The 24,899-nt window shown below is 44.7% G+C and overlaps 1 protein-coding gene across 1 annotated transcript; it reads left to right on the forward strand.

The window, feature by feature from the left end:
* The first annotated feature begins 53 nt into the window (after positions 1 to 53).
* Positions 54 to 23,336, forward strand: NUFIP1 (nuclear FMR1 interacting protein 1). Its single transcript, XM_080916775.1, has 10 exons — positions 54 to 474; positions 1,065 to 1,147; positions 2,559 to 2,657; positions 3,362 to 3,424; positions 4,187 to 4,263; positions 9,958 to 10,050; positions 12,056 to 12,249; positions 17,719 to 17,835; positions 21,979 to 22,205; positions 23,099 to 23,336. The coding sequence occupies exons 1-10, from the start codon at positions 75 to 77 to the stop codon at positions 23,213 to 23,215; spliced, it is 1,470 nt and encodes a 489-aa protein (XP_080772901.1). The 5' UTR covers positions 54 to 74; the 3' UTR covers positions 23,216 to 23,336.
* Positions 23,337 to 24,899: the final 1,563 nt, after the last annotated feature.

The following is a 24,899-nucleotide window of genomic DNA, read 5'->3' on the forward strand; positions in this document are numbered from 1 at the left end:
AGACTGCCGTAACGGAAGTGACACTCAATGTTAGCTCCACAGTTGCACTTTGGGCTCGCAGCTTGCTTGGCGGCATGGCAGAGCCGGCTCCTGCCGGGTGGCCTTCGGCCCCGGAGCTGACTCCCGCCTCCGGGACTCCGAGCGAAGCTGCGCCGCCTCGGGACAACTGGATGTACTGGGCCATGCTGCCGCCGCCGCCGCCGCCACCTCCTGTGTCGTCCCCGGTGGCGGGGTCAGAGCCGTGCCAGAAGGGACAGCCCCACGTGCAGCCCCAGCCTCCCTCCGGAGCGCTTCCCCCGTTCGATGCTCAGATTCTTCCCGCGGCACAGCCTCCTTTCGATGCCCAGGCCCCGCCGGATGGTCAACCTCAGTTCAGCGGCCAGCAGGCCTGGAACTTCCAAGCCTCGACGCCTTGGTACTGGGGGTTGTCTCCCAATGGTTTTCCCACGTATCACACGTCCTTCCACTCTCCGGGTAAGCTGCTGTTCCCCAGTGGTCCTCCTTTACTTTCTCTTCCTTTCCTTTCCCAGCTTTCCCGTTTTATCTCGCAGCTTTGCGCTGTATTTTTGGAGGCTGGTAATGAGTATTTAAAATGTCTCACTAGGCTTTCCTCCACCTTCTCATTCAAAATTAATTCAACCCAACTATAAAACGGAGGATTATCGCAATCAACAAAACAGACAAAAACCTTACCTTTTGGGAGCTTCCCGTCTCCTCAGTGTAGGAAGACACGGTACAGGAGATAAACTAGATATTAGAAAGTAATGGTTGTATGCATTAGAAATGGACTGATAGGGGATGGACAAATGGGTTGACGATGAAGAGAATCAATTGCTCTTGCAGAAGACCAGAGCTCGCATCTCAGTACCCACACTGGGCGACTCTCAGATACCTGTAACTCCAGCTTCAGAGGAGCGATAACTGTCTTCTGGCCTCCAAGGATACCTGCGCTCCATGCTACCTACACATTTCTTTTTTTGTTTTTAATCTAAGGAAAAAAGTGATTAATACATAATTGTACATTTGTAATCTTAAATGAAATTCTTTTTTTTTTTCTTTTTTAGTTACACATTCTTATTATCCACGATCACATGGTGCAAAATACAATGACTTCAGTTTGCCTCAAAACAGAACACAGAAAAAGAAGGTAATGCCGAGATGTTGAATTTTGCGCATTTATGTTTCTGCTTCATATATTGTATTGTAACTGTCAATGTTTCACATCTGTTTTGGACATGTAGGGCTTTTTACTAGAGTTGTATTTTTAGGGAACTTAGTTGTAAATAAAATGTTGAAGCAAAATAGTATTAAATTATAGGAAAAGAAAGAGAACATTAAAACTGTCTTGGTACACAGATATAAGTAAAGGATTATTCTTACAAATAAATGTGAGTATTAAAACCGGTAAAGTTTAAAACCTGGGGTTTGTGGATCAGAGCTGCTGTATATCAAATATTTACATTACAATTAATAACAGCAAATTTACAATTACAAAGTAGCAATGAAGGTAAATTCATGGTTGGGTGCCAGCACAACATGAGGAATATGTATGAGGAAGCATCAGGAAGATTGAGACCCACTGTTCAAACTATGAAGATTGTGCTGGTTTTTATAGAAGAATCTGTGATATCAAAACAGAGCCCCCCCCTTTTCTTTCCTTGTTAAACTCAAGCAATAATCTAACGTTTCTGATTTAGGAGAGTTTATATATACCCAAGTTGTGTGCATGTCTTAGCTTCAGCGGGGTTGATTGTGCTGTTACTGTTGTGAGGAGCCACCTTTTCAATGCTGGGGATTTGTCATTGCTATGGAAGCCTTTTTCTTGTTCACATGTATTGGTGTTGGGGGTGGGTATGTGTGTGTGGGGCTAAGAAAATAACTTGCAGGCATTAATTATCCTACCATGTGGGTCCTGGGGATTGAACTGAGGTCCTAAGGCTTGGCTGCAGGTGCTTTTACCCTCTGAGGTATCTCTCTGGCCTGGAAACCATTATTTTTTTTCAAATGAGGAATAATACCTGATATACTTCACAAGCAAATGCTACATTAAAATGGGTTTTCTTTATTCTGGCTTGAACCTAACTTACAGGCCAGGTTTCCTGTTCTTTAAGTCTCACAATGAGTGTAGAGTAAGTTGACTAATGTCTACATGAAATCAGTGTTCTTACTGAACACTGTGTAACTCCTACTGTGTGTCAGCTGACAGTCCATGTAACGCAGTAGCTGACCCTTAGAAAATGGAGACTATTTCCTATATTCGTGTGCAGTATAGTCGTATCCTCTGTGAGGGGCTTGGCACTGCTAGAACTTAGCAGGTGTAGTAACAAGTCTCCATTAGGTTTCCAACTTGAAATCTATTTATAGTTTGCATTAGCTCTTTTTAGATTTAAATTTTGCTTATTGTGCCTGACTTTTGCTATATTGGTAAGATTAAAAAAGGAAGCCTTCCCACTCAAGGGGTTTGTTTTAAAACAAATCAAATATGTCTTCTTGGAATAGTTGTGTTTGGTTAAACAGAGATTTCTCACCAAAGTCTTACTGCTTCTTTTGCTTTGAAGAAAAGAAAGGAGCCGGTTTTCCACTTTTTTTGTGATACCTGTGATCGTGGCTTTAAAAATCAAGAAAAGTATGACATCCACATGTCTGAGCATACAAAGGTAGGTTTTCCTGGTGGTTCTGAACTGATACAAGAATGTCCTTTAATTTGTATTTTCGGTAAAAGCACCAGACTTGCTTTCTTCATAAGTTAGCTTTATAGAAAGAAATGTTTGATGACTTAACACATGGGGTCAGTGCCTGGGATTTGGAGTTTGGGGTGGGGAGCCCACTGCTTTATGGAGAGGAGGAGGAGCTGTGTCAGCATTTACATACGGGCCTCTTCATGGCTCCATGGGGGGAGAGAGCTGTACCTCCCATGTGCACACCTTGAGCCTCAGTGCCCGCCTCTGTAGCTGTCTTAGCCTGCAGCTGTGCTCTGTGTCATAGCTTGCTGTCCTCAAAACATACTCCAGATGCTAAGTGATTTTTTTTAATGTTAAGCCATTTAGAATGCTTGGAAACATTTTATTTTTGATTTTCAAAGGAACTTCTTGTTTTGGATATATTCATTTTCAGGGCTGCCTCTCACTGTTCGGAATTAGGAACATTCTAGTTTCACTCAAATGGAGGAGGAAGAAGGAGCAGCGGCTGTGCTGCTCGGATGGAGGGTTTGCCATTCCTTCCTGAGTGTGTGGGAGCAGCCTTTGCTTCGCTTATGACCTAAGGGTGGAGGATGTAGCTCGGGTGGGGTCATTGTCAGAGCAGAGTCTGCAGACCCCTGGGGGTGTGGGTCACTAAATTGTCCTTTTGTTAAACTTTCCAGTGCCCTGAAGTAGATTGCTCTTTTAGTGCACATGAGAAGATTGTCCAGTTTCATTGGAGAAATGTAAGTTCTTACGGTCTTTTTCACCCTTTAAAAATGTGTTCTCTGTGTATGCTAACAATAAGTAATAGTCATGTGGGGTTTTGTACTTTGTAAGGAAGTTTCATGTCTCTTACACTATTTTAGTCTCAAACCATGCAAAGTAGATAAACATTAGCCCCTTCTAACAAGATTAGAAAGAATAACTTGCTTGCTCGGAACTGATCCTTGCACTTCCTAGTTGTGTGCTGGTTTTCCCATACCATGCTTCTTAAAATGTTTTTGTTTATGGATGTTGGCAAGATGACATGGCGGTCAAGAGCTTGTACTGCCTTTCCAGAAGTCTCAGGTTCATGCTCATACCAGACCCTGCTCTGGGGATCCAGTGTCCTGGTGTCTGGAGGGTATGCACACACACACACACACATACACACACACACACTCGCATATGCACATACATTAAAATAAAAGAAAAGGCTTGAGAAAAAAGATCATACCTACTAGTTGCTTCGGCTGTCACCTTCAATTTTTCTTGGTAAGTTGGTCACTCGAGTATTTAATGTCAATTAAATGGGTTGTGCATCTGTGTAATAAAATTCAGCTGCTCTCCCCTATCGATTGTACTCTTGAGCTACATGAGAAATGGGGCTTTGCTTTAAAGGGACGTTGGAATGAGGGTGATGGCCAGTGTACAGTGGGTTCTGCTTGTACGTTTACTGCTGACAGTGTCAGTCAGTTAAGACCCACAGCATGCTTCCTGACGTTCAGCAGGCTCTCTGCCCCTAGATGCACGCTCCTGGTATGAAGAAGATCAAGCTGGACACTCCAGAGGAGATTGCAAGATGGAGGGAAGAAAGACGGAAGTGAGTATGGAATTGTGAACCAATAACTTTCACTTTAAATGTTTTTATTTTGTGACATTGGGGCTGCACTTAAAGCCTTGTTCTTACTATACAAATGTTCTGCCACCGTGCCACAGTCCCTAGCTGTTTTAAATTATCATTTTATGTGTCTGGCTGTTTTGCTGGTATGTATGTCTGCACCACATGTATGCTTGGTGTCTGAGGAAGCCAGAAGGTGGCGTTGGATTCCCTGGAACTGGAGTTACCAATGGTTGTGAGCCACTGTGCATTTGTTGGGAATTGAACCTGGGTCCTCTGGAAGAGCCGCCAGTGCTCTTAATCTCCATCTTGTTTTTAAAACAGGGACTGGCAGTGCTCAGGCTGTGGTGACTCAGGCAGTAGCCCAAGTTGTTTGAAGTCCTGATCCTCTGAGTAGCCAGGATTACAGGCCTCTGGCCTGACGTGAAGTTGGTCTTACTCTGAGAAAGCTACTTGAAGCTCTTAACCGGAGAGCATAGCTTGTTAGTGTACCCAATACGTGGCTTCATAGCTACATTTATTTTTACTTTCTTATGACACCTCTCCACAGGTATTGGGGACTATTTTTTCTTTCTTGTTTTTGTTATGTGTTGATTGGATTTTTTCCTTATTATTTTGTATAGAAAGATAAACAAGTAGAAACTCCCCCTTCTGTCTGACACTCGGTTTAGAAAGCCTTTCCTGGTTCCCTCCATAACCCCCTATCTCACCCCCCTGCCCTTGTTCTATTTTTAAAATTCTGTGTGTGTTCTTTCCTCCTGTGTGGGTTCCTGGATGGAGTTCAGGGTGTCCGTCTTGGTGGCAAGTGCTTTGATCCTCAGAGCCATGCAGTTGGCTCACTGCTGTGGTCTTTTAGCATCAGATTGGGTGCTTTTCTCTCTATGGAGGTGAACTCTGCCCCCCTGTGGACCACACAGCAGTGTTTCAAAGTAAACACTCTGGTAGAAGCAGTCATTTTCAAGTGCTAACAGGAACTCTTAGACCATGTGTTAATGGAAACCTTGACTTTTACTAGTTTCTTGACATATTTATCTTGAAGGTTAGAGGTAAACATCTTTAAGCTATTGTACATTCTTATTTTTATATATGTATGTGGGTATGTGTGTGCCAAGTTAAGTGTGTGGGTCCTGGTCAGAGAACAACTTAGAAGTTGGTTCTATTTTTCCACTGTGTATGGTCTAGGAATTGAGGTTAGGTCATGAGACCCTGCCACAGGTACTGTTCTCAGCCGAGCCTTCTCATAAGAAGGCATTTTATAATTGAAAAGTTAAACATTTTTCTGTTTGTGGCTAAGATCCCTAAAGCCAGATACTCAACTTTATTGGGAAATAGGGAACAAATAAAAAGCCCCGTGCAGTTGAAACACTAACACTAGCACATGGGGCTAATAATGCTTAGCCAAAGGGTTCTTTCCTTCGTCAGGAGGAGGCTATGGACAGCAGAATCAAAAGTTTGTTGGGGAGGGCTCCCTGTGTGGCGTGAGCTGCTCACCTTCCACTCTATACCGAGGGTATAATACACAGGGCAAGTCATTCCTTAAACACAGTAGTATGGTCGCTGTCACGAGTAGTCATAGACCACAGACAGTGTCCCATCCGGCCTCACACAGTTGAATCATGTCTTTCCCTACCACTCAGCATTCGCTCACCTGTTCTGCCAAATCACGTAAGTGGCATCATGCAGCACGTGTAGTACTAGTTCCTTCCCGTTCCTGAGCACTTCTCTGTTCCATTGTGTGGCTATGTCAGTCACAGTGGTCTCTCCATCTCCCGCTTGAGCGTGGATTGGAGTATTTGGCATTGATAAAGCCTCCATAAACATTTGTGTGTGTGTTTGTGCTTTGAATATCGGCTTGTATTTGCATTGGATGATACCCGGAAGTGGTGTTGGATGGTCATAAGTGAGTATATACTTCAAAGGGAACTACCAAACCTTGTTGGGGAGAGGTTTGAACTCAGGCTGTGCTGGTTGACCAGTGGAAGCATTCAGAGGGAAGAGTCTACCTGAAGGGGTCTCCATCAGTTAACCATGCCCTCCAGAACATGGAGCAGTAACCTTGCCTCATGTCCTACTTGAAAGTGGCCCATCCTTCCTTGTACAGAAGTTCAAGGCACTGGAGCTACTGTTGGCACCATTGGGAAGGGGAAACATTGCTCTTCAGTGTTTTGTTCTGGTTCTGCCAGACAGAAGGTTCGAGTCTGTTCTCACAGGGAAAGCAATAGGTGTGCTTTGGCTTTCACTAGATTCCATACAGACCTCATTATCTAGAAGTAGGTTGCTTTAATGAGAGTGAAGTTAGAATGTCCCCCAAACAGAGCTGCCCAGAGGGAGAGTATGCAGCTGTTTCTTACGGGTGTGGTGACACAGCTCTAAGTTGGTTGTGTCAAAACTGAGTGAAATTCACAGGCAGCCCCTGCCCTCTTGAATAAAGGAGGGCTGGACAAGGTTTTCCATGCTTTCTGGTGACTTTCCTCAGCAGGACAGTGTATCTGTTCTGGTTCTCGGGGTGTAGATTGCAAGTATCCAGTGACCGTCATCAGGAGTGCTGAGGGAGGAGGTGGAACTAGGACTTGAGAGCCTGACGGGTGCCAGGGAGGACAGGGGAGTGGCCGCTGTAGGTGACTTATTGTACCTGCAGTGTTAAGTGTTCTGGAAGTATCTTTGGCACCTTTTCATCTGTCTGAGGTTTCTTTCACATCTTACTTCTCGGGTCTTGTCCCTTCACATACTCAGGAGTGTTGGTGGCACTCGTTAGCAGGGTAGGGACCTAGGTGTGGGTCTGTGTCTGTAGTCCTGGTACCCAGGAGGCTGAGGTGCAGTGTCTGACCTTGTGCTGCTCTGCCTGTAATATACCAAGCAGGGCCTTTTACACAGGGGGAGTAGAGTGGGTTGGCAGGAAGTAAGGATGTGGGAAATATTTTCTTTATTTTGGTCCACTTGATAGATTTATAAGACATGTACTCTAATATTAAATTATGTTTCTAGGTATCTATCCTCTGCTTACTTCATCTTTATTTTTTACTATGTATTTTTAAGGAACTGAAAGATTTTTAGATTTATGTGTGCCCGGGTGTTTTACCTGCATGCATGTTGCTGACAGTTGCATCCCTAGTGCCCAAGGAGGCCAGACGAGGATGTTGGATCCCCTGGAGCTGGAGTTACAGGAGGTTGTGAGCCACTGATGGATGCTGGGAATTAACCTGGGTCTTCTGGGAGAGCAGTCAGCAACTGCTGTGCCACCTCTCCAGCCCCAGTTTACTTTAACTTTCCATTGTGTGTGTGTGTGTGTGTGATATCACACTGTGTAACATACAGCTATTTTGATACAAGTATGCATTTTATATTGCTTCAGTCTCAGCTTTTGAAGAGTGTCCCCTAAAGAGGAGTGAATTCCACATTGGTACAACAAAATGCCTTTTGTTTTGAAGGTTTCTGTTCTTGTGAAAGCTGCTCTTCTGGAGGAAGCCAGTGTGTGTTTTGACACCGTAGAGTGCTAATATCTGTTAGAAAGCTTGTTAGACATTCTGCTAGAAAGTTTGTGAAAGAGTCCCTGGACTCAGGATTTAAAGCCAGAAAAAAAGTTACATCTTTGCCTTTATCCCTTCATCTTTATTTATTTTTCAGACTAACCAAAGTTGGGGGGGGGGCACTGTGTTTAAAAACTGAAGCTTCCCCCAAGTTAGGGGGAAAATGATTATAAATTCCTGAGCAGTGGATAAAGGAGACTGTCTCCCAGGGAAGACGTCCACTAGGTGGCGCTGTTCTCTTTCCGTCCTTGCTCCTTCTGCTGTTCCATCCAGCTCAGGCACCGTGCCTTGTCTGCCTCTTAATAATGCCATATCTTTCTGACACTGAGAAAGACTTTGGAATTAAAATGCAGTGGCATAGGCTGTGTTAGAGTGGTTTTGTACTGACAGGAAAGAGTAATGTACTCTATATGGAACAGGCCTAGAGGAAAAGGTCAGGAAAGGGGAGCGTTTTAGTACGAGGAAAACGTTGGCTCACGTGTGCAGAGGGAATGGTTGGCACAGTTTCACCCAGCAGTGGCCTCCATTCCATAAGGACATCACTGGTGGGGACCCAGAATAAGCAGGGACAGGGGACAGAAATGAGTGGTGGTGTCAGGACACCACTTGGGATCGTGAGCAAAGAACAAGGACAGGGAGAAGGTGTGATTGTATGTTAAGAAAACAGAGCCATTGGAGATGTTTGTGGCTTCCCAGTGGTGTTCTTCAGCAGGAGACACTGCGTTAAGTCAGATGTGCACAGAGCTGCATGTTCTAAGACATGGCTAGGTGCATGCTCTGCACTGTCCGTTCTGCACTGCTTTCCTATTCTCTCACCACTCCGAAGCCATTCCAGTCTTCTCTCCTGAGGAACTGTCCCGTAGTTGTCACTGCGTGTGCTCCACAGCCTAGTCCCACAGATGTGGGTGCTTAGTGGCAGTGTCAGTCAGCAGGGCATGTGCGTGTGAAGTGTTCTCCCTCCGAGCTGTGCCTGCCCAGTGGTAGACATCTAAAAGAGGGTAAGGAGTGTCTTAGAAGACGTGGCAGAACTTTGTTTGGTGTTTCCCACACTCCACAGCGCTGGTGCTGAAAGCTGTGTCCCTCCCTCCTTCATGTTCACTGTGAAGATTTGTGGCTCTCATGGTTTGATTTTAGGGCATTTCCACACATCCTGTGCCAAGGCATGGATTTAACCTCACTCATAGTGGTGTGCGCGCTTAGAGTTTCCTCTCTCCCCTCCCCCCTTCCTGTCTTGGAACCCACTATGTAGACCAAGCTGGCCTTAGAATCAGACTCTTATCTGCTGTGCCCTCATGAGTGGTGGGGTTTAAGGTCTGTGCCAGCAAAATGGTTTATTTCATGTGTATAAGTGGTTTGCCTGCGTGAGTGTCTCTGCACCATGTGTGTACCTATTGGTCAGGGATGTCAGAAGAGGGCGTTGGGTTCCCTGAAGATGGAGTTAAAGATGTTGTGAGCCACCAGGTGGGTGCTAGGAATTGAACCTGGGTCTTTGAAGAACAGTCGGTGTTTTTAACCGCTAAGCCATCTCCCCAGCTATCTAGAATTTTTCTGTGGTTTGTTATCATCTGTTGGATTGAGTACAACATTTCAGGTTGAGCCAACTTCAGTAATTCAGTTCCCTATAGTTAAATTATGTTTCATATAAACTAATTCCCTGTGGCAGTGGCCATTCTTTCTGTGATCTTGAGTTTGTATTACTTAGCTTTCTTAGAACAAACTCCAGAGCTCTCCACCTGAGTGCTCTCTGCTGACAGTTTCTAGACCACTTGCTTTCATGTCCCTTTCTTTGTGCATTTCATTGTGAAATATCTCACTCCACCCAAAAGAAGTGGAGTGTCCTCTCCTGGGTGCTTAACTATATTTTATCTTAGGTACATCTGTTCTTAGAGTTGGCTTTTTTTTTCTCCTTAGTAGACTGTTTGAGAGCTGTCTCTTACGTTGGTGACTGTGTGCATGGCTAGGCGGGCTGTTTCTGTGTGAGTGTGTGCTAAGCAGACATTAGAGCAGTTGACTTGCTGCATGAGGTAGGCAGTTGGAATAACTGGTGCCTGGCTGTGTGGACAGCTGAGACACTGGTGCCTGGACGGCTCTTCTCACATCTAAAAGTAGTTGGAAGCTTGTGGTAAGTTCTACATTTTTTTTTTTCTAGAAACTACCCAACTCTGGCCAACATTGAAAGGAAGAGGAAGTTGCAGCTGGAAAAGGAAAAGAGAGGCGAAGTGCTGACAACCACGAAGTACGGGTGAGTTCCTTGACTGTTCGTGTCATCCTCCTTGTGCCTTCAAAAGTATGACACAGCCTCTTCACACCCCCACAAAAGCATGACACAGCCTCTTCACACCCCCTCAAAAGCATGACACAGCCTCTTCACACCCCCTCAAAAGGATGACACAGCCTCTTCACACCCCCACAAAAGCATGACACAGCCTCTTCACACCCCCTCAAGAGGATGACACAGCCTCTTCACACCCACACAAAAGCATGACACAGCCTCTTCACACCCCCACAAAAGTATGACAGAGCCTCTTCACACCCCCACAAAAGCATGACACAGCCTTTTCACACCCCCACAAAAGCATGACACAGCAGCCTCTTCACACCCCCTCAAAAGCATGACACAGCCTCTTCACACCCCCACAAAAGCGTGACACAGCCTCTTCACACCCCCACAAACGCATGACACAGCCTCTTCACACCCCCACAAAAGCATGACACAGCCTCTTCACACCCCCACAAAAGCATGACACAGCCTCTTCACACCCCCACAAACGCATGACACAGCCTCTTCACACCCCCACAAAAGCATGACACAGCAGCCTCTTCACATCCTCACAAAAGCATGACACAGCAGCCTCTTCACACCCCCACAAAAGCATGACACAGCAGCCTCTTCACGCCCCGCGCTCTCATTCTCAAGTTGTCTAACTTGTGTCTTAAATATCACGACCCTCTACACATGTGAGAGGGTTTGAACAGTCCTTTCCCTCCTCGATGCCCAGGGTCAGCACAGGGATGATGGAGGTGTCTACCATGGACCACACTGCCCTGTGCTTCCGATTAGCAAACTCTTACTTGGATGTGTAGAAAGTGTAATCAGAGGTGTCCCTCGGGGTTGTTTCAGTCAATTCCCTATTGTCACTCAAGCAGTTAGCGGTAGATCTGCCATCCAGCAGACCATGCGCTCAGTGAGTGAGGTCTCCTTTCCCTCCACGCTCACTTTCTTGGTCAGAATTTTTCCATTTTATTTTACTGGCCTTAACAATTTAAATATACAAATCCTAAATGCACTACATGATAAACACTTGCACACGCTCTCTCTAACACACACACATAACACGTACACTCTCTAGCACAAACATTCTACACATCAATGTGCCCACCACACAGATTGACATACACAGTGTCTTTATTCACCAAGCTCTCTCAAGCCTGTCCTGTTCCGAGTTTCTCCATAAACAGTAATCTTGTTTTGTTTTTTAATTATCATAAATTATTCTTGTTCTTACAATTATGTAAATTAAATCATACACTATATACATTCTTGAGTAAATGTGATTTTTTTTTAGATGTATGCATGCTACATATAGTTGTAAATAATTCATTATATATTACATATCACCCAGTTGTGAGAATTCACAGGTATTCTCTTGGCCGATGATAGCTTGTTTCAGTTAGGATTGTTAGGATTCAGATTCCAACAGGCATTTCTTGTACATGTCTTTTATGGACATTAATGTTCATTTTTATTTTTCATGTGGCAGATTGTATATCATAAGTTATCAATATGATTAGCTTTAATACTTTGTTAAACGGCTGGAGTGATTTAGACGTCTGCTCATTGCATGTGATCTCTGTCTTAGTAATGTTACTAACAATAGCCAGCATCTTATGTACAGGTGACATACTTGTAAATGCTTTGCAAACCTTGAAGCTCCTTAAAAATGAGTGATTTTTAACTAAATAAGAATGGGTGTGTTTTCTAAACTCTTAGGATATTTCTGCTGCACAGTACGAGAATGCCGCAAGCTAGGAAGATCTACCAGCGCTGACACGGCAGAGCCCAATTTCAGGGCTCAAAATACTTGTGGAAACTTGTAGTTAGAAACGAATGAGACTTAAGTTGTAGGATGTGGCCCTTCAGTCTGTGTATTTCTTTTATTTTGGTCTCTTTAATATCTTAGAGTCTAAGTGGTCAATTTAACATCCATGTTTCTTTTGCTCCATTTTTCTTTTTTTCTTTTCTCCAGCAAAATGAAGGGCATGTTCAGACATTCACAGATGGCAAAGATCAGGAGTCCTGGCAAACATCAGAAATGGAAAAGTGCTGGGGCTAGACAGAGAGCAGTCATAGGACTGGGCAGTCATGCCAGAGATTCGAAGCCTGAAGTTCCGGCCAAGGTTAATGTAGACCCTCTTGGTGCTTTGACCCACACCGACTCTGGTAAGCTGAGTGGGAGATAACATGAGTACACGTGTGTGCACTGAGGTAGATTGGACAGGGAGGGATGTGGAGCAGTGGAGTCTTGGGTTAGCTACAGTGCCATACGATTTAGGAGGAAGGGTAGGAAGAAAGGTAAGCACCACTAACAGTTACTGAGGTACTTGCCGTGCTCCATGTGCTTGCTATGTATTACCTCGTCCTCAAGAAGGCCGTCTCAGCCAGGTTTCTATTCCTGCACAAACATCAGGACCAAGAAGCAAGTTGGGGAGGAAAGGGTTTATTCAGCTTACACTTCCACAATGCTGTTCATCACCAAAGGAAGTCAGGACTGGAACCCAAGCAGGTCAGGAAGCAGGAGCTGATGCAGAGGCCATGGAGGGATGTTACTTACTGGCTTGCTCCCCTGACTTGCTCAGTTTGCTTTCTTATAGAACCCAGGTCCACCAGCCCAGGGATGGCTCCACCCACAATGGGCTGGGCCAGGGATGGCCCCACCCACAATGGGATGGACCCTCCCCCTTGATCTCTAGTTGAGAAAATGCCTTACAGCTGGATTTCATGGAGGCATTTCCTCAACTGAGGCTCCTTTCTCTGTGACAACTCCAGCTTGTGTCAAGTTGATACAAACCCAGCCAGTACAGAGGCCTTTTATGTGGTGGTGGTCTGATTTCTGTTTACAAAGAAGACCACAGAGATCAAGCAGTTCTCTTCAGTCACACTGTTGGTGCTGCACAGCCAGAACTGAGCCAAGTGGTCTGACTTCTAATTCAGCATTGATACTATATGCGTACTCTACATGGAACATCTGAGTTTGTCTGAAAAACGTGAAGTATAGAAGCTGAGTGTGTGGGGAAGAGTTTAGAAAGATCCTCTCTGGCTATTCCTGTAGTTCAGTGAAGGAGAGCTTGTTTGGCGTGTACAAAGACCTACTCCAAATAAAAGTAGAACAAAAGCTCTTATCTTTGAGACCAAGCAAAGGCAAGATTTTTTTAAGGCAAACTGTTGCTGTGTAGCCCAGAATGGCTTCGAATTTTGGAGTTATCCTCTTGCGTTAGCATTTAAGTGCGTGTGCTGCCGAGGCTGCCTGCCCACCTGTTTGGAAGCAGTTCCCTGTATCCTTGGACAGCAGCTCAGCTTTGATCTAGTTTTTCTAGTTGTCAGTGGTGCTGACATGAGCTAGCACAGTTCAGTGCTTCTGAGAACGATGAAGGACAACTGGCTAGCCTAGTCTCCACAGAGAGTCCAGTCAGAACTACCCAGTGAGGCCCTGTCTCTAAAAAAAAGAAAAGAAAACAGAAAAGGGGAAACATGTTTTGGGCAACAACAGAAAAGTGAAATTAGCCATCTCTCACTTTCCCTCGTTTTCACTCTTTCTGCGTGGGAACTTAGTCCTCGCAGCACTCAGGCTTAATGTATGTGAGCACACTGTCGCTCTCCCCAGACACACCAGAAGAGGGCATCAGATCCCATTACAGATGGTTGTGAGCCACCATGTGGTTGCTGGGAATGAACTCAGGACCTCAGGAAGAGCAGTCAGTGCTCTAACCACTGGGCCATCCCACCAGCCCAGCACTCGGGTTTAGATGAGGTAGTAAGTAGTTCTAATCTCAAGTCATGCCTGGGGAATCAGTGCTCAGTGCTGTGTGTGCTCTCAGTAGCTACTCTGAACTAGGTGAAGGCATCTTTTTATTCACTGGAGTCTCCAGGTGTATCACCTTTGAGTACGTCATCTATGCTTTCTGATTTCCTTGTCTAGTCCACTTACTAGGCTACTTGGGCTTTGTTCTTGCTTTAGTCTCTTTGTGGTATTCATTAGTGTATTGATTACATTTCTGTTGCTGTGGTAAACATCATGGCCAAGGCAACTTAAAGAGGGAAGAGAGCTTTTTTGTGTGTTTATTGTTCCAGAGGGAGAGGCCCATGACAGCAGAGTGGAGATTGTCAAAGACCAGCTTTGACATCCAGGGTAAACTGAGGCAGAGCATAGTGTTGGCAATTGGCTGGGGCTGTTTGAAATGCCCCCCTGGGGGCCCAGTGGGAAAATTCCTTGGGGGCTGCAAAAGACTGGTGAAAAAAAGAAAAAGAAAGGGAGAAATAATCACACACACACATACATACCATACAAACACACCCACATACACACATATACACATACATACACACATACATACCATACATCCACACACACATATACACATACATACACACACATACATACCATACATGCATACACACACATATACACATACATACACACATACATACCGTACATGCATACACACACATATACACACACTTTTCACACACTGAGTGAATGGAGTAAAGCTCCAATGAGCTGGCTCCCACCATTTTACATACATATGTACACATACAAACACTTGGTGGATGAGCAAGCTTCAAAGAGCAGGCACCAACAAACTTCACATGTGTGCATATATGCACATACATATTTGGTAGATAAGTAAGCTCCAGAAACTCTATTTTTCCTCCCACGGCTTAGATCCTCAGCGAGTCTCTCAACAGCATAGAATTACTGCATTCTGTTTTTCTTCTAGTGAACAGTCACAATGAGTAAATGTAAGAAAAAACACATTTTTCAACACCCCCACATGAATAAACATTTTATGCATTACAAGTGGAAAAAAAAAATCCCAAGAGCCCACATACATTTGTAATTAAGCAGCTTGTTATAGATTAACAAAATTTAAACAAAGTAATTTTCTCAGCCATTTTTTAAAAGCTTACTGACAGGCTGTAAGTTGTGGTTACAAAGAAAGGATCAATTATTTTATTATTTATCTTAAAAAATAATCGTATAAAAATCTTAAGAGAATCACAATTCTAAACTTTTATATAAAACAGTCGTTTCTACTTTGAATCCTCAGAATGTATATCTACAGCAGTTTTTATTAGGTCATATCAGGAAGCTGAGGCAAAGGTGGGCACCAGACCTTGCCATCCTCGTGATCAGCAGCCCAGCTTTAGTGAGAAGGGTGTGTCGGCTGGTGCTGCTCCAGCTGACATGTCCCTACATCAGAGCCACTAACAAGACATCGTAACCTTCCTAACAGTCTGCTTCTCTAAGTTCTTTCCTAGGGTGGTGACAGTGCCTGGTACAGATACTGTCCAGTGAGGGTGGAAGTCTCAGAGTTTCCGTACAGTTCCTAGAGTAAAGGGATGTGGTGTGAGGGAGGCATGGAAGGATTAGGAGGCGTGGCCTTGTTAGAGAAGGCATGCCATTGCGTAGGCTTTGAGGATCCAAACTCTCTCCTCCCTTCCCCCATTCCCAGTTCTTTCTGCCTCTCACTTGTGGTTTGAGATGTGAACTTTCAGCATTTCTGCAGTCATGCCTTTATTCCACCATCATGGACTCTAACCGTCTGTGAGCCCAGTTCAATGCTTTCTTTCCTAAGTTGGTATGGTCATGATTTATTACAGCAGCAAAAAAGGAACTAATGAAGTGCTCATCCTTATATTTCTTTCTTAGAATCTGGGTGTAAAGCAAAGTTCCCATGTGTGATTTTTTTTTTTTTTTTAAGTATAATGCTTTTTTCCCACCAATAATGACAACTTAGGGCCTTAAGTTGGGTAATCTACTGTTGAGCTGTATCTCTAGACTGCATTTTCTTTAGTCAGCTTATAAATCCTGTCCTAGAGGCAGCGTCTAGTGGGAGGAGACACTGCATAGAAGGAAGCTGTGCTGAATAATGACAACATACTCACGGACCAGTTTCCATCCGTTCCCACACACACACACACACACACACACCTCATTCATACACATAAAATGGATTATCTTTAAAGGAAGAGGAGCCTGGCCTGTGATTAGGGGCCTAGCACTACAGTTGAAGGGGGAAAAAGTGGGGATTTTAAAGAACTCCGTTCATACGTAGAGGAAAATTCTTCCTGAGTCTGAGATGCCAGCAGCCCTGAGTAGTTTCAGACCGAGTGGTCACACTGACGTCAGGGAGGGCACGGTGCTGCAGGTTGGGTTGCTCGTATGCTCAGAGAGTCAGTGAACCGTGCCTGCAGAACAGAGCCTCTAACAGGACAGAATGCAGAACCAGGCCTGGCACCTTCCTCAAGCGCGGAGGTCTCATGTCCCTTCAACTGTGTCTAATAGTCTGACATGTGAGAGAGACTGACTGCTGCTCTCATGCTAATTCAGTCTTTTCTTTTGTTCCGTGAGAACGTGGTACGTTTTTACTCTAAAAGGTGTTTTTACAGACGTTTACAGTAAGATTGAGTCAGTACTTTGTGATCTGAAATTTGATTTCGTGATCTTGTTTGGTAATCTGTTTATACTGGTATTTTTATTAGAGAGACTGGGGTTTAAGTTTTATTTTCCTTGAGTTATTTTACTTGTTGGTGCAGTGCCCTTGACAGTCTTCAGATGGGGTGCTGAAGTATTTGGATGAGACCTGGTGGGCCGACCCTGCAGCTCAACCTCTCACTGTCTTTTTCAGGAGGTGGTTTGTTTTTTTTCAGATAAGGTTTCTTGCTGTATAATCCAGGGCCTAGAAGTAAGTTCTCCTGCCTCCACCTCTGAGTATCTGAACCACACACACTCGCGCACCACCATTCCTGGTTTACTTCCAAGAGCTCTCGCCTGTGACACGCCCCTGCGTGTGTGAGAGAGACATGAGGAGTTGTTTGTATACATTAGCTTTCCTCCCCTTTCCTTTTGGGGTGGTCAGCTTTACAACCCTCCTACTGTACTCAACACCCAAGCTGTAAATTTCAAATACTTTTCTCTTGAAACTACAGTCTTCAAGAGAAATAGCAACCAGGGCAGAAAAGCACGAGTCTGCCTAGAGTAGCTCACCGTGTCATAAGGTCACCAGGTCTGGTAGACATTCCTGTGATCCCAGCACTCAGGAGGCTGAGGGTCTGAGCTGTCCAGTGAGAGTTTGCCTTTGGTAAATAAGACAGTATAGGACAGAATGGGATAAGACATACTCAGAAGGGTGCTTGCTAAGAAAAGATTTTTCAGTGCCTGGAGTCACAAAATAAATAATAGTAAATTATGACCATCATGTCTGTGTTAGTCAAGGTTTTACTTATGTGAACAGAATTACCATGTGAACACCATGACCAAGGCAAGTCTTACAAATAACTTTTAATTGGGGCTGGCTTACAGGTTCAGAGTTCAGTCCATTATCATCAAGGCAGGAGCAGGGCAGCATCCAGGCAGGCATGGTGCAGGAGGAGCTGAGAGTTCTACATTACTGGGCATCCTCAGACAGCTAGGAGGAGGGTCTCCAAGCCCACCCCTACAGTGACACACTTTCTCCAACAAGGCCACACCTTCTAAGATTGCTATTCCATGAGCCAAGTATATGCAAACCGATTATCAGAGATGACTTTTCTAACTTCACTTACAGATGAGAAGGTGCCGGCTTTCATTTTGACAGTGGCAGGTGCTCTGGGCTGCCCTCTGAGTCACTGTTCTCTCCTCTTCTGTTACAGAGTCTGATAAGGAAGACAAAGCACAAAGGGCTGTAGTGCCCAAGGAAGTGACACCAGCCTTGTGTTCACTGATGAGCAGCTATGGCGATGCCTCGGGGTCAGAGAGTGAACCAGAAGGTAAGGCGGAGGGGACTCCTTGGTGTTTGCCTTTGGTTCACGATGGGCCTAGCGTCAGCATGCACCATCCTGCTGTCAGGTCCCTTGTTTTAGCATTCCCAACTCTCAAGAAGATTAGAAGGTTTTGGTCTTTCTCAGCTATATATAATGAGCTTGTGGCCAGCCTGGGTTACATAACCCAGTCTCTAAAAATAATGAAATTTAGGTCTGTGAGGGTCAGTGTTGTTTAGTTAGCAAATGTTTATTCAGTTATCTCTCTTGGAATGCACAGCAGCCCTGATCCTGCATTAGCCTACGCACTTTAGTTTTTTATTATATTTTTTTCATGTGTGTGCAAATCCTCAAGCTTGTATGGCAGGCAGTTTAGCTCCTGAGCCTTCTGGCCCCTCACCTGTTTTTAAAGGATTGAAGAAATAGAATCTTTTCATGGGCCTGAGAAGTTAGTGGTGTCCTAGTATCTCTTTTCTTTTTAGGGCCACTTACTTGAGCTGTGATAGCCTATTGGTCTGATGCAGTGTCGTTTTAACCCAGGATTTGCATCAGTAATGTAGTGTGTGCTTGGGGAATAAGCCAGTGTTCTGTAAAACCTGGACCTGCCAGGTAATTGTCTTTAGGTTTTTCCTACTGTGAGAGGATGCGTGTATTTTGTGATCAGAGGAGGAGCCGGGATAAGAGACCAAGTGTTCATGTAGAATGGAGGGGCTGGACAAAATTAGGAGTTCTTTGAGGTAACTAATGTTTGTGTACTTGAAGAATGTAAATAAACTATGGCATTTGTATATCTGTCTGTAATGTGGGAGCTTTTTGATACAAATAGGCTATGGGCTATTCTGGTGGTTGTTAAAGCTACTTGGATTTTGAAATATAAGCTACTTTGGTTTTATCAGAGGATTCCTTAACAGGTGGTTGCCTTTTTAAATTTTAAGAAAAACAGTATTTATTTCTTACTCTTGTTTCTAATATACTGGTAGGAAAATGAAGTTATTTTTTAAACACATATTATATTTCCTCCCTATCAGCTGTATTTATAACGTGATAAGGAGGGAAACTATTAACAGATTACCGAGTCCCATAAAAGCAAGCTGAACTAATGTTTTCTTCTTGCCCTCTGAAGATGAAACATTTAATACTCAGCATACTCAGGTCTTCCATTTGAGGCTGCCGCTGTTTTGGAAATGTCGCACCTGCTTTATGTGTCACCAGGGCAAGAAGGGATGAGTGTGTTAATGCTCATGTGTAGTAGAACCTATGCAAGACCCTAGGTTTGGGGACCTCATGGTCCCCTCCCCGTCTGACAGGAGAGAAGCATGGCATCTGTTAGAGTAGCAGAAGTACGCGTAGCTGATCTTTCTGTGGCTTTGTTTTTACTAGAGGTCGCTGCCTTTGTTTAGTACTCGTACATATCAAGGATTTTCCGTAGTTTGAATTCAGCTTCAAGGTGTCCAGTGTGGGCTGTCTCCGAGGACGGGTTAGAGGCGCTCAGGCAAGGCGAAAGCAGGGAGGTGAGCAACGGTGCTGTAGGTGCTTTCCCGTGGTCTGCACATCCCCTCAGCTGCTTTGTTGTTGTTGTTGTTTGTGTTGTTTTCCTTCAAACCGCTCAGCTGTGACTAGAGCCCCAAGCTGAGAATGGGTGTGAAATGCCACAACAACATGTGATCTTAAGAGGATGGCACAGCTGTAGTTAAAACTGATTTGATTTGGCGAACAGTACGTTAATATATAACAATTAGCTGAGAGGTGTCAGAAAACTAGAAATGACTCCATGTTGACTGTGTGAGCTCTGAGTCATCTGGCCTTTGTGCTCCTTGAGTGATCAGTACCTGAAGGTTAAGTAAGTGACAGCGACACTGCTGTCCTCTGTCCGTCCGTCATGAACATGACTAGTGCTCATGTTCAGGCTCTGTTCTAGTGCTGTGCTCAGTCATGACACTGTGAGTGTGTGCATTGTGTAAAGGACGTGTCAGCCAGAGAACTGCTTGCCAAAGCCTCTTGTGATGTTGATCTGAGCACAGCAGTCTGACCCTCAAGGCTGAGCTTGAAATGTGTGCCCTGTAATTCCCGTGGATAGAATCTCCACATTTGTCCTGTATAAAGCTTGAGTGTGGGGAGTATCACACCATAGTGACTCACAGTAAATATGACTCATGGTTTGAGGGGAGCGCAGAAATGTTTCTGAGAACTTGTGAATTGTCCAGCATTTGTATTTTCCCTTCGCTGTTGCAATGATACCGTGAAGTCCTCTTTCAGGTATCGGGTGAACCTGTGTTTGTGGGATAAAGTCTACTTGGTTTTGGTGTAGCACGTTGTAGTTGCTGATAGGTTTGACTCACTGATTTTGTCAGAAGCTTGCACTGTGCTCACACTCACTGGTCCATGGCCTTCCTCACTGAGGATATTGCAGCAGAGCAGGACATGGGGGGCGGGGACTCACCCTCCAGTCCTTCAGAGCTATAGCTTCCTGACCCACCCAACTCTGTCCATTACGTAGGCATGACAGGCATGAACTTAGCCTTCAGCTCCCCCTCTTGGGAGTTGGAGGGTGGACTGAAAGACCCTGCCCGGTCTCTCCAGTGACGCGGTCAGCTCAGTAGTGTACAGGAAGACTAGATAGTCAGGGTTGTGGCTGTTGTGTGACAGGACATAGGAGGAATGTACGTCTTATAATAGCTCTCATTTAGAAATACTGTTCAGGGGCTGGAGAGATGGCTCAGCGGCTAAGAGCACCGACTGCTCTTCCACAGGTCCTGAGTTCAATTCCCAGCAACCACATGGTGGCTCACAAGCATCTGTAATGGGATCTGATGCCCTCTTCTGGTGTGGATAGCTACAGTGTACATGTTCATAAAATAAACAAACAAATACATACATAAATAAATAAACCTTAAAAGATACTGATTAGTTCTCAAATATTACAGTTTCTTCCCAGTATCCTAAAATTACTATTTTAGTCACAAATGTAACTTAGATACTTTAGATTATTATTTTTGATGTGGTAAGACAGTGTCGTGGCCCATGTAAACTTGCCAAGAACGCACACTGGATTCAACATTCTGGCTCCACAGCTCCGTTTCTTCTGACTGCTTTACTGAGGGCTGGAGCCTCTGCGTGGTGGGTTTGTGTATTTATTCCTCTTTACTCGACCGTGTGTCAGGTGTGCTTACATGTGCACACGTACAGAAGACAGTGTGTAAACATCAGCTCTTTGTGCCGTGTCAGTGGGGACTGACCTCAGGTCATCAGGCTTGGACACCGAGCTGCTGGCCCTTATTGCTTCTTTCTGTCTCGCGAGTTTTGAAGACTGTTGTGAGGCAACACCGCCCCTCGCAGGTCAGGCTGGAACTAGCAGCTCCCCCCTGTCCTCTCCAGTGCTGGGGGGCAGATGAGGGGCGCTGTCTGCTCACCTCGTGTTCATCGCCAGCTTAGAGCCGCTCAGCCTTCTGACGGGCGCGTGTGCGGCTCCCTCCGTTCCCACCCGTGATGTTCTGCCTTCCACCTTCTCTGTCCGTCCAGCGTCAGGTCGGGCTGTGAGGCAAGGAGTGCCTGGTTTCCTAGAGTCAGTTTGTTGGAGATGTGCGGTGTGCACGCCTCCCTCCTGGCTCGGTAGAGTTCATCTGCGCCTCACTGCTGTTTGTGAAATGCTTGTTATCTTTATTTTGTTTTTTTTAGGAACACATTTGTGTTTATTTACACAATTTTTTTGTTCCTTAGTATTCTTTACTCTTTTGAGCATCTCCAACCTGTGTTATGAGTGCTTTCTGAACTCTTCTGAGCCAGTCTCCTTAGTCTTGGCAGTTTAAGCAACTAGGCTTTTTTGTTGTTTTTTGTTTTTGTTTTGGGGGCTTCATTGTAAGATAAGTTACTGCCAAGGACTGTTGCCTGAGGATGATGGACACCTTAAAAAAAAAAAAAAAAGATTAGTTTGAGCAGTCGGCACACGGCTGTGTTCCAGCGCTGGGGGGCAGAGGCCGGCAGATCTCTGACTACAAAGTAAGTTCCGCACAACGGAGCCATGCAGAGAAACTGTCAAAAAACGGAGAAGAGAAAGCAGTATTATGGCTGCGAGAGTTAGTATACCTTTGGTAGTTTTAAAATTGTTTTCCTGCTTATTTATTTTTGGTTTTGTTTTTTTTTTTTTAACGTTAGAAACTCCCATCAAGACTGAAGCGGAGGTCCTGGCAGAAAACCACGTCCTTCACGGCAGTCCTCCCAAGAGTCCGAGGCCCAGTGTCCAGACAACCAATAGGACCGTCTCAGGACCCAAGCGGGAGAGGCAGAGGAACGGACTCAGAAGGATACACCTGAAGCGGAAAAAGAGCCACTGCCATCCATTGTTTGAACCAAGAACACGTCACCCCTATCTCCTGGAAATGGTGAGTGGTTTTTCTTCATGCTCTGTTGTAAAGGTGGGGTCACTGCAGTGTGTGTGTTCTCTGGAGTCTCATCTGTGCATGTCTTAGCGCTAAAGCCGAGTTTGGGTGTGTCTGGTGTTGAGTACATGCAGAACAACCTGTTCTCATCACTGCCCAGCACCAGTGTATTTACTACAGATTTAACTGGAAGCACAGCTAAATACAGTGGCAAGCTGAAGCGAAAGAAAATCATTTTCTGTTTTAGAATACAAATGTCTGTTGAGGGCTGCAGAGATGGCCCAGCTGTTTAGAGCACTGGCTGCTCTTCCAAAGGACCCAAGTTCAGTTCCCAGCACCACATGCTTGTTCTCAACTGTGTGTAACTTCCATTTCCTGGCTGTGTACTGTGGCCACCGGGGAAGTCTTAGCTTCTTTCAGGTGTGATTTCAAAATGGGGAGGTATGGTTTCAGCTCTTACTGCATCTACCACACTATCACTTACAGACTTGGATTTGGGGAATCGTCTTCACCATTTCTTACTGACTTTAAAGACTCTTGTCAAGCTCCCGGGGAAATCCTGTGCTGAAGTGGTGTGCTTGCCCCGGGGAGCAGGGTCCTGCACCATTGAGGAATGGTGTGACTGAGAGGCGGAGCACGGCTTTAACGTCTGCGCTTTCCTGCTCTTTGCTCTACATCCCTAAGGAGGCGCCAAACGAGAGCATTTGTGCTGCTTAGAGAGCAGGGTATCTCGCTGTGAGTCAAGTGGAAAAGGAAATGTGTTTTGTATTGTCTGTTGATAAATTTGTCTGTCTTACTGTCCTGTGCTCTTTCTTGAAGGAGGGGATGCTTAACCATTTAAGTTGTGTTTTTGGGCTGTGCTTTTAACTAGCTAATCTTTTTGATTTACATTTTAGCTTCTAGCTCCAGATATTCGACATGAAAGAAATGTGATTTTGCAGTGTGTTCGATATATCATCAAAAAAGACTTTTTTGGACTTAATACTGGTTCTTTGAAAACTGAAGATGTGTAGATGTCTCATGTCTCCAAGCATATATGTAAAGCATATGAGAGAGTGAGGAGAGAAACCAGCAGCGCGTGAAGACAGTAATTTAACTGTACACCTCATGGGATGTTATGTTGGATTAAGTTCATCCTTTGGCTTTATGCAAATAAATGCATAGCTGGTCTTTTCTAAAGAGTGTGTCTGTGTTATTAGGGGTGGGAAGTAACTGAATAGGCTTCTTTGGTTTTTTTTTTTTTTTTTTTTTTTTTTTAGATTTAATTTATCTTATGTATAGAATGATCTCTCTGCGTGTACACTTGTGTACCATAGACATCAGATTTTGTAGATGATTGTGGGCCACCATGTGGTTGCTGAGAATTGTAATTGAAACACCGCCTTTGTCTAAGTGTGTATTGCAGAATGAGAGAATGATGCAGATGCCATCTTAGAAATGAGTGGGAATTGTGTCCTAATATCAAGCCGGCAGTGCAAATGCAGCGAGACCTAATCATACACTGATTTTATAGGCACGTGTGAGGTGTAACAAAAGGAAAATACTGCAAGTCTGTTTTCTACAGCTAAGCCGTGAAAGCCGAGCACTGTGTATTGTAAGGAAGGCTGCAGTTCACAAACCTACAGCCGTCTGCAGTCTGAGCTGAGCTTGGAGGTGCCATTTGTGGTATGATGGTGGGCAGAGTGTGTGCTCAGAAGTAAAGCCACAGCGAAGTGACAGGACAGCCCAGCATCTGCAGCACAGCACTTTAGACTCATTGCTTGTTGGGTTTTGGATTGATTGGTGGTCATTCTGCACCGTGCCTTTTCCTGTTGCCACATGGTTGCACACACTTGAAGGAGCTGGGTGTGTAGCATTTGCTGGGAGAACCTGTCTGTCTGTCTTCCCTTCTGCCCTTCTTTCTTTTCCATATTACTGTCATGTAAGGAGACTGGTTGAGTTCATTAAAAATTGAAGATCCTGGGGGCTGGAGAGATGGCTCAGTGGTTAGAACGCTGACTGTTCCTCCAGAGGTCCCGAGTTCAATTCCCAGCAACCACATGGTGGCTCACAACCATCTGTAATGAGATCTAATGCCCTCTTCTGGTGTGTCTGAAGACAGCTACAGTGTACTTATAGATAATAAATAAATAAATGAAGTTAAGAAGAAGAAAGAATTGAAGACACTGGAGAGTAACAGGAAAAACTTTAAAGTGCTTAATTTAGCCAGATACATGTAAATAGGGAGACATATTTTGTTTTAATACAAAGAGATTTGTGGTTTAACAGTGACCAAGGATAGTATTTTAAAGAGGCTCAGTGGGTAGAGCACTTGACACACAAGCCTGACAGCCTGAGTTCTGTCTCAGAAACCCTACATAAAAATAAAATAGAGGGTGTGTGTGTGTGTGTGTGTGTGTGTGTGTGTGTGTGTGAGAGAGAGAGAGAGAGAGAGTGTGATCGTAAGCACTTGGATGCTGGAAGAGGGGTCAGCTGTCCTGCTCTCCCAACTTACTCATACTGAGCCTGGAGCCATCCTGGTGGCCAGTAATTCCAGATCCTCTGTCTGCTCCACTGGTGCACTGGTTTTCCAGGCATGAGTGTGTCCACACCCAGCTTGTTATGTGCATCGTGGGGATTTGAACTTGGGTCTTCATGCTTGTATAGAAAGCACTTTGAACTACAGATTCATTTCCCTGCTCAGCTACCTTTATTTTT

Source organism: Micromys minutus (genome assembly GCF_963924665.1).
Source record: "Micromys minutus genome assembly, chromosome: 5".
Taxonomy (NCBI): domain Eukaryota; kingdom Metazoa; phylum Chordata; class Mammalia; order Rodentia; family Muridae; genus Micromys; species Micromys minutus.

Excerpts from the sequence above, each read along its gene's own strand:
- NUFIP1 (XM_080916775.1), top strand. The coding sequence starts at position 75 with ATGGCAGAGCCGGCTCCTGCCGGGTGGCCTTCGGCCCCGGAGCTGACT. Across the intron at positions 10,051-12,055 it reads CTGACAACCACGAAGTACGG|CAAAATGAAGGGCATGTTCA; the intron begins GTGAGTTCCTTG and ends TCTTTTCTCCAG. Across the intron at positions 17,836-21,978 it reads GTCAGAGAGTGAACCAGAAG|AAACTCCCATCAAGACTGAA; the intron begins GTAAGGCGGAGG and ends TTTTAACGTTAG.